Raw genomic sequence first — 9,634 nt, forward strand, 5'->3', positions numbered from 1 at the left:
TACGAAAAAAGAAAACACACGTAAATAAAATAAATACTTGTGAATAAATTATTTACGTACACGACGAAGTACCCCATAAAAAACATTAAACGAGCAAAGGAAGCCGTCCCTAACTACATGAAACCTATGAACATGGATCTCTTTGTCCGCAGCTTGCTGGATCTCTTTAGGAGGAATGAATCCACTCGCCGCTGCAACGTCTTGAACAGATGGGATATCGATGGCTAGAAGTCTTGGAACTCGTCTGCTCGACCGATTGGACAGGAGCAGTCGTCGCGTCGAACGCGCTTGACAAGATCGCCCGATTGAAGCTTGAGGGAAGCCACGGGCGCGTTCGTGAAGTCGTCGTCGAAATTGTCGGTGCAGTCGCAGCCATGGCACACAGGTACAATGGGAGGCGTCACTTGGCGCTGGACGAGCTCGTCCCAATTGAGTGACAGCGTGAAGAACGGGTGCTCCATGGCCTGTGCTGCTGTAAGCCGGCTAGCAGGGTTCACGCACAGCAAGCCCTTGAGTAGTGACATTGCATGGCCCGAAAGATAGGGAGGATACCATACACGTCCTTGCTGGATAAGCCGGAAAAGGCGGTGCATATCGTCGCATTGGAATGGAGGGGAACCCGTCAGCAGCTCGTAGATGAAGCAGCCGAAAGACCACATGTCCGTCTCCATACCGTGGCCGTTCTTCTTGACCATCTCGGGTGACAAGTATTCGGGTGAACCGCAGAATGAGTAGGTGCGTTGACCAGGACCCATGTCCTGCTTGGCAAAGCCAAAGTCAGCCAGCTTAACGTGCCCCTGAGCGTCGAGTAGAACATTCTCTGGCTTAAGATCGCGGTACACGACGCCGTTGGAGTGTAGCTCACTCAGTGCTGCGAGCACTTCAGCAGCGTAGAACCGAGTGGTGTTCTCGTCGAATTTCTGCGAGAATTGCTGCTGCAAGTGGAAGAAGAGCTCACCTCCTTGGCAGTACTCGAGCACGAAGTTAAGGTCGCGATCGGTTTGAAAAGAAGAGTAGAGTTTGACGATGAACGGGTGGCCACCCAGTTTCTCAAGCACCTTCTTCTCCGCGAGCGTGTGAACCACTTGTTTGCGTTGCACTAACTTGCTCTTGTCCAATGTCTTGACCACGTACATGCTTTGTGTCTCGCTGTGACGGGCCAGGGCCACTTGACGCGCAAAGGTGCCTCGACCAATGACCTTGAGCAGCTTGAGCTGGTGCGGGTCGATGGCAGCCACGGACTCGTTCTTAGGGCTTACGGATCCGCCGCCGCCACCACCGGCTGTCGGCCTGGGGGTCGTGAGGTCTTCGGCCGATACGTCGGGCACCTCATCTAGCGGCCGCGGGGGAGACAGTGGACGCTTCTTGGCGGAGCTATTGGCGTGCGACTCGCTTGTTGTCTGCACGCTAAGCGACGCAGGAGACAGCACCGCCGCCATGCTGCTCGATGGATCGAAGCGGTTACGGTGCGATAATTGTGACGGGGAGAGTGGCGAAGCGTGTGGCTGCTCGGATGGTCTTCGCTCGTAGATTGACTTGCGCTCTGCTGGTCTAGAGCAATTGTGTCGTGGCTCTTGGTCTGTGTATATGAGCCTTTTCTATGGCATCGCGAACCCAGCGGGAAAGACGTTTGGCGGTACTGTACATTTTATCTGACGGTTTCTATGCTTACGATAACACGTCGTCTGCTCTTTGAACACGCGGGAGCTCGGACGATTGGCTGCCCAGAGGGACGCAGACCATAATGAAAGCAAGTCAAAGTGTTTCTTTTTATTTGGTCATTTTGAATGGACGAATGGTAGAGCAGACACGACCCGCGAGACGAATTTATTGGCAGAAAACAGACAGTAATACCGGTGTTTTGGAGGATATTATGACCAATCGTGTACGACAACAGCGAAACGTCGCGCCGTTGAAGTTCACTTCAATACGTGTGGCGCACACCAGCCAGCCTGCCATCAGCAGGGTTTCCAACTCTAACGAGATGAGCATATCAAGAGCAAGTGACGAAGACAGTTCTTTAGGCTTTACCAAGGAGTGAATAACTCAAGAATCGCTTTTCAATTCCCCATGACAGTTGCTTTTCCACGACATTTTGCTTCGTTATGCTCCTTATACGGGGTTCTATTGGTGAAAATGAGCCTAATTGTATCGAATCAGTTTCGAATTTAAGGTAAAGGTGTGTAATATTATCCAATTAAACAGTGGTTCCCACTGTCACCGCTGACGAGCTCTCGTTGACTTGCCTGGATCTCACTGAAACTGCCAACGGCTACCTGTGCTCTGGAATCCAGTATGTATACAACAAAGTCGCATGGACTCTATGATGGAGAGGTGAACCGACGGAGTGGTTATTATTCAAAGCTCGTGATCTAGTGATTGGCCGATATATCCTCGAGGCAGATGCAGGTGGAACCTAGCAATTAATAGCAAGTGGTTGGAAGTGGCAATTTGAGATTTTCAAATATATTTTTTTTTTACCTAGAACCCAACATGTAACACTACACGATTTGACCGATTTCACCGCTTCATTTGCGGCTGATTCGGCCCGTGAGCAACGTACGAGAGCTTGCTAAAATGTATAGCAGTAAAGATTCATGTACGTATTGAGTAAATATCTGAAAAATATCATTTTACACCCAATCAAATGGGCGTATAATGGTTCCTGCGAGTTGATTCGGGGTTTGCACCTCGAATGAAGCTCGGGAGTTGTGCTGCATGTCGAAAAAATCGTTGAACTGTCGGTCTGCAAGGAGTGTGGCTGCTTGGGTCTGTTTTCTGTTTTTATACTCATATAGTTTCCATAATGTCCGAACATGTTATTGTCATTGGAGGCATTCTCCGCTAAAACTGTCTTGGTGTACCAGCAGAATCAATAGTTCTACTAACAGAAGCTTATGTTCTACCAAGCACTTTCAACTGAACAGGTGACTGAATCACTGATGTTTATTTCTAGTAGTTTTCGCTACGTAATTTTTTTTTTATTGTTAGCCAAGTTGAAGACGATTTAGTTACGTTGAAAGCAAAATCCATTTTGCTTTCAACGAAATTGGAAACCCACCTGTAAGGCTCTCCTAGGGCGACATCAGCAGTCCCAGCTGCGCCTTCAAAACGACATGCAAAGCGCGGCGACCGCAGGCTGACACGTTGCTCAAGGTACTCACGTACGGCACTGCAAGTCTCTCTTCCCAATGTTGTAAAATACATTGGTAAGTGAATGACTCTATCCTGCAGCCTCACAGACGCTCCAAATGCACCGACAAGATCGCTAACATTTGAGACAAAATGGTCCTTTCGAATTATTTGGTAGTCGCGTCTAAAGCTGACCTATCAATTTTTTGTCATCGGATATTAGACATCCTGAAGCAAACAATAGCTCAAAATTAGCTAATCTTTCGATTGCTGTGCTTAAATCGCGATCTAATTACGGGACACTTCTAGTATACGTATCACCCATCCCTTTTACGCAACCTTGAAGAAAAACCCAGAATCCAATCATCATGTTGGGCGCTTCGGTTCCGCGTCCGCTCAGTGCGCGTAAGGGTCTGCGGAACGACCTGGGCGCCAACAACTGCTTCCTGAACGTGATCATCCAGAGCCTATGGCACGTGCGAAGCTGCCGTGTGCTCATATCCATGGGCGACCACGCCGTGCACCACCGCTGCGGCGGCAAACCCACGAACGCCAGCTCAATGCGAACAGAGACCATCACTCCTTGTCTATTGTGCGAATTGGAGCAGATTTTCATCATGTACCAGTTCGCTGAGCAGCCCGTGCTGGACGTAGACCGCGCACGACTCGCACTGGGCGAAACGTTCGCTCTTGGGGCCATGAATGACGCCACAGAGACGCTGGAAACGATTCTAGACGCCCTGCACTACGACACATTTAATCGGATGCTACTATTACGGCGCAGAGGTTCCTCCGCCGCTATTGACGGGATCCACAAGGCCGAGGAGATGTCTGAATCCGTGCGGGAGGATGCGTCCGCCATCATCTGTGAGCCCCAGTGCGTCGCTCACAGATTGTTCCAAATGAACCTCATGGAGCTCAAGATCTGTGCCTCCTGTGGCCACACAGCCGAGCCTGTCATGAATACAGACTTCCTCTATAGAGTGTACGCCCAGGAACTGCTCAATAACGCACGGGCGGGTGGAGATAAGAAGAATGTGACACTGGAGGAAGTTCTGAGAGCTGAAGCGCAGTCACAAGAGGTGGCTGGGACCTGTGACGAGTGTGAGAAAGGGAACCAAAGGGCACTGAGCAGGTGGATCCTCACCCTACCGATGGTGTTCTCTATCAGTATCATTTGGTCCAGTAGTCACGTGAACAAGACGGATATTAAGGACTGGATGCAGCTCTTGTCGACCCAGTGTCAGACAGACGAGGATTCCCAGCAAGCACTGGATCTAGGACGGATATTCAGACTGGATAGCTCGACCGAAGTGTCGTCGGTGTACTCGTTCAGAGGACTCGTGTGCTACTATGGACGCCACTATGTGGGATTCTTCGCCAGTAGGCTGAATGAGGACGGGGTGGAGAAGGAACGCTGGTTCTTGTTTGACGATACGCGCGTAAAACTTGTGGGCATGTGGGCGGATGTTAAACTGCGTATTGAACGCGGAGGATACCAGCCGACACTGCTGTTCTACGAACGCAATGGTATCGAACATGAAAACCTCGAGAAGATCGCAACAGAGATCCACAAGTGGTGGGAAGCGTCCGCGGATGAACCGGACAAAACCAATAAAGATGAAACAACAGAGAAAAAGCCTGCAAATACGATGGTTAAGAACCGCAAAGGTGCTCCACACGAAGTGGAACTCGGTCTTGAGGACGAGTTGCTAGCGAAGATGGAGCGAAGTGTCCGTATTACGCAGGAACATCCACTCCCGCCGTTAGTCCAGGCAGGTCCAAGAACGATGCCGACTAGCCCAATTTCGTTGCCTCCCCGAGCTCCAAAGTCAATGCCCGTGCAGAAGGGAACGCAAGCGAATGGATGGCGCGACGAGGATATCCATTTACACATTGCACACCAATCTGCGCAGGATACGCTGTCGAGACTCAATGGGATTCTGTCAAAGGATAAAGCCCCAGCATCGACTCCAGTTGATGGGAGAGCGGTGCTACGCATGGCGATGTCTCAATCTATGCGGAATTCTGTTCGTCTACGTGACTATTCTATTCATCGTCCCACAGAAAAGCATATGGAAGTGAATCCCGACAAGATCTTTGAAGACGACACACCTGCGATTGCAGAGGAGCAAGACACGATAGCGTCTGATGAAACAACGACAGAAATCTCCGAAGCTCGGCTGAAGATATTTGACGTGCGTCTCAATGCTTCGGATGGAGGTATCGGCTTGCTGCTGGAAGAGTCTACAAATGATGATGACTCGTCACCGTCGACGGACTTCAAGAAAGCGTTTATCGTGTCGGGTTTCGAGGTTAATGGTGCAGGCGAGAAGCTACCAGCTGAAGCTAGCGGCGCCATTCGCGAGGGAGATATTCTCGTGGGCATTAATGGCCATATGCTGGAGAATGAAGAACTAGTGGACGTGTTGGAGATGTTGCTGATGTCACCAAATCCGGTGCAGCTCAAGTTTTATCGCTTCCAGCCATGGGCGTGTCCTCGCTGCACGCTGTTAAACAACACAATTGATCCAACTTGTGCGGCTTGCGGCCACGCACCAGCGGTGCAAAAACTAGGCAGCATTGATACCGACAAATGGTAAAACATCGTGAACGTGACCCTCGTGTGAAGCCGAAGCCAATGGTAAGTGCAGCTGTATTGTCGGCCTGCTGATCAGTACTGAGCTAGGTATCACAAACACCTGCCACTGTAACTTAGCTTGTTACTTTGTTCTCTAGCTACTTGCTGCAAATGGCCCCTTCAAACAGCACATTCTCGATCTCTTGATTGTAGAACGAAATTTTGGATTCCCATCCGTCTGCCGTCGCTTTTAAGTACAATGGCCACCGTTGCAGAGCGATCGGGTCACAACACTTTGACGATGAGATGTGGCTCTCAATGATGGCCGTCTCCTGGCCGGAAGATAGCAGACTGCCAGCTCTTACGACTGTAGCCATCGTCTCGCTAAATCGCACGCTCGACGTCCAGTGCTCTTCTGTAGTAGGCTCTATAATCGTACGGCTGATGAACACTGTGCGGTTCTTTTCGACGTATTTGCGGGAAACTCGCCGCTCCAAAACATACGAGGCTAAGCCAATTCCTGTGCAGGTGAACCCAACACGGCTTATGCAGGTATTGGTAGTCTGCTGGGTGTCCTGTCAGTACAAGCGAACGGTTAGTTTTTCTTTGGAAAGATAACCACTATAGACATCTCAAGTATCCTGGTTACCTGCCAGCAGACACGCTTCCCCTTGCGGCCTTTTGAGCCTTGCAGGAACGTCCAGACAGCATTTGCAGTTCTGTCAACGCTGAAGGGGACCAGGTTCTTGTCCCTAAACTCTAGAAAAGGTGTGCCGTCAGCAGCATTAGTGTGAACGAGTCGCTTGCGTCCGGGACATGGCACCGCGCTCATCGCTTTCTCCTCATAAAGCTTGTCCAGACCAGCGTAAACGTTATCCAGTCCATGGAGAAGTTCTGCAAAAAGATGTTCGTTGTCCAAATTCTGACGCTTCGCCTTCGCGTTACGCAGATTTCTCAATAACTAAGAGACACATTGTGTAAGCGTTGGTCAGATACCAAAGGTACGACAAAGCAGAGTAGAACAGCGGCTTACCTCGTCATCTTTTCGCCGATGCACCATGCGCCTGAAGTTGCGTATCGTACGACTCTGCAACATCTTTAACTCCCTCAGCTTGGCGTTCTCATTTTCTGCTTTGCGTCGCAACTTCAGCTGCCGAGAAGCTACACTCTTCCACGTGATCGAACTAGCCGCGCAAGTAGTAAGTGAGGATGGAAAGGAATCCACGAACAATACAGTCCGAAGATTCTGTAAGTTTTGTGAGAGCTCCGTGACTTTCTTACGGAGAACTTGAATCTGCTCTTTGCGCGAAATTCGTCGCTTTTGGACCAGGGAACGCGACGAGGCAGCAGGAGGCTGACGTGGACTTGACTTAATGCGCGGTGGGAAATTTGGACGCGGAGACACCGCAACAATCTCATCCAGAACACCAGCATCCGTACTCACAAGTTCAGGGAGCCAGTCGAAATGCATTTCTTCATTGTTGACAAGCTCGGCGTCCAGGTGCTCTTCAGTGTCCATTGAACCAGCAGAAGCATCAGAGTTACCGGGGTTTTCACGTGCCAAATCCGAGATATCAAGCGAGTGAGTGCGCTTCAACGCAGGGTTTGACCTGGTACAAAGAGGAGAACTAGCAGACTCCTTGTTGCGTGGCGAGCCTTCAGCGTACTCGTGTGCTGCACCGTCGGTTCCAAGTGTTTCTTCTTCAACCATGGTGTGTGGAATCCTAGATGCGAGTTGAAAAATGACAACGTGATAGTGAATAGTGGGTGTCTATTCCTTGACAGATTTTTCTCGCTGATTACCCTTCAGTTTTTCCGAGTTTAGCAGCATAATCATTTCGAACTTTACAGTAATAATGCATATGGAGGTATTCAGGTAGAGAGTCCTATGCAGGGATGGGCTCATCCGCGCAAGTTATCCATTTTCATGTGGACCCCCTGGACACCACAGATTAATCTTCACGTTGGGATTGCAGTGGGCCTGTTCACACTGCCCGGATCCAGCCTAGTGTATGCACATCCACTCCCGGCATGGTATCCAGGAGCTACTCCGGGCATACAAATTAGTATATACGTACCGGCTACCCCCAAAATATACAACCTGAACTTTGAAATTCGTCATACATGATGGCATTGAGGGCAGCGGTGTGAACTAACACGGTTGACAAATATATATTACCTTGCAGGCAAAGGTTGAACGTTGAATGCTCAGACTAAAATTTAGCGTTTAACAGCCCAGACTAAAACTTAGTCCAAACTAATTATACTTTTTGTAAGGCGCGTCACTAACTAGTTTTCGGCTGCCAATTTCTAGACCTAGACTAAAGGATCCTAAAAGTATACGCTTGAATGCAAGAATGTCCTGAAAATTTCGTACCAGGTTTGGCATTTGGGCAATATGGTGGACCTAAATGATATCACTACGACGGGATAACAGATTTCTCAAGGTTCATTGATGGAAAGTTTAACTGTAGTGTTATAGCAGGTGGACTCTAAGGTTGGGAAGTTTACGGTCAGGCTTTGATTGGATGGCCCTGATCACGGCTTTTACGTATAATACTGGGAATGTAATCTGACAATTTTCTCTCTGTTTACTACAAAGACGGTCCTTGTCGATATTTTCCTTACAATTGGCTCTCATTTAACCACTAGGATATTTATCTTTCAGGATAATGTTTTTTTTCAATATTCTATTCAACAGTATGGGTTGTTGATTATGCGTCGATCCTGGAAAAACTTCAATGTAATCACGTGCCGACCGCAATTATCATATGCAATGGGCATTCTTTCTGATCATTGCTCACCGCTGCTAACGAATGCATGTAAAAATGACCGCGCCTTTGCCACTGGTCTTCCACGGTTCAATTTGTATCCCACGCTGCGCACACCCAGGAAGAAATGAAAAGGAGCAATGCTCAAGTGTTCCGGTGGAACGTCGACCAACAGAGGACCAGTTGTTGCTGTCTCTCGTACCGAGACAAAACCGGTGCTATACTGTTGTCTCTCGCTCAATAAAATGCTCGACTCGGAAGGCGCCGGACTCTGTAACGTTTGTTGCACCAATGACCGGTGCGGAGTTTCAGGATCAAAATACGGTTCAATATGAAGACTTCTACTTTATTCCCCCTTGGAGTTGTGAATGCAGGAGGCGGCCAACTTGACGAGATTGCGAAAATGCCATTTCTCTCGAGTCTAATTCCCCTATTGTCCCGCTCACTGAGACACAAGGGAGCGTATTCGCGAACGCAACAGATTCAAGATCTCCGACGCATGGTCACGAAGCTGACAAACGAAGTGAAAGCCTTGATATTCTCAGTCAGGGCGACCTACGAATGATCTGCTCCGACTCGTGTGCCTCTTCTTTCGGTGTGGAAGTGTTTTGCTTCTCGGCAACTGAAGCTTCGTCAAAAAGCAGCAGAAGAAAACGTCAAACTCGAGGATTTGATGGTCTCGCAAAAGCATATAGCGCGCAACATCAGGTGCATGGTCCGACGGCGAGAAAGAGCGAGGGTTGGTCGTCGTAGTTATATCTCTTTCATGGATGCATTCGGTAATCGATGATTTTATGGTAAAAGATGCTTCTGCAGCCATTGAGAGAGCAACGAAGCGTGAAGCGAGCTAAGATGGAAACAACGAGCAACTATTTGCCGAACTGCTAATATCTTTATGTCGATCTGGGCTGGCTTTACGAGGTTAAAGAGCTTAAGTCGGTGCATTTCCCCGGCCTGAGCTACGAATGTATCCTGATACAACTGACGGCACCACTTATGTGAAGATCAATGTTAATAATTTTGTCTTGTTCAGTATGGACAAAGTTTAATGTGTCGTCTTGAAATTTTTGCGAGGTATGAGAATCCCTGATGGAGACCGTGTGTGCTTACAGGTAATTACGAGGTCTATATGTCTATAGTGGCTGTCTTC

The 9,634-nt window shown here is 48.9% G+C and overlaps 3 protein-coding genes across 3 annotated transcripts; 1 reads left to right on the forward strand and 2 right to left on the reverse strand.

The window, feature by feature from the left end:
• Positions 1-35: 35 nt before the first annotated feature.
• On the reverse strand, positions 36-1,588 carry PPTG_05699 (AGC protein kinase). The gene has a single exon (XM_008899412.1). It carries the CDS (start codon positions 1,437-1,439, stop codon positions 225-227), a length of 1,215 nt encoding a protein of 404 aa, XP_008897660.1. The 5' UTR covers positions 1,440-1,588; the 3' UTR covers positions 36-224.
• A 1,912-nt stretch (positions 1,589-3,500) lies between these two features.
• PPTG_05700 (hypothetical protein) lies at positions 3,501-5,894 on the forward strand (the record flags this gene model as incomplete). Its single annotated transcript, XM_008899413.1, has 2 exons — positions 3,501-5,776; positions 5,872-5,894. One exon carries the CDS (start codon positions 3,501-3,503, stop codon positions 5,733-5,735), a length of 2,235 nt encoding a protein of 744 aa, XP_008897661.1. The 3' UTR covers positions 5,736-5,776; positions 5,872-5,894.
• Positions 5,764-7,458, reverse strand: PPTG_05701 (hypothetical protein). Its single transcript, XM_008899414.1, has 3 exons — positions 6,747-7,458; positions 6,363-6,674; positions 5,764-6,288 (listed from the first exon to the last, which is right to left on the reverse strand). The coding sequence occupies exons 1-3, from the start codon at positions 7,422-7,424 to the stop codon at positions 5,872-5,874; spliced, it is 1,407 nt and encodes a 468-aa protein (XP_008897662.1). The 5' UTR covers positions 7,425-7,458; the 3' UTR covers positions 5,764-5,871.
• Positions 7,459-9,634: the final 2,176 nt, after the last annotated feature.

Source organism: Phytophthora parasitica (genome assembly GCF_000247585.1).
Source record: "Phytophthora parasitica INRA-310 unplaced genomic scaffold supercont2.8, whole genome shotgun sequence".
Lineage (NCBI taxonomy): Eukaryota > Oomycota > Peronosporomycetes > Peronosporales > Peronosporaceae > Phytophthora > Phytophthora nicotianae.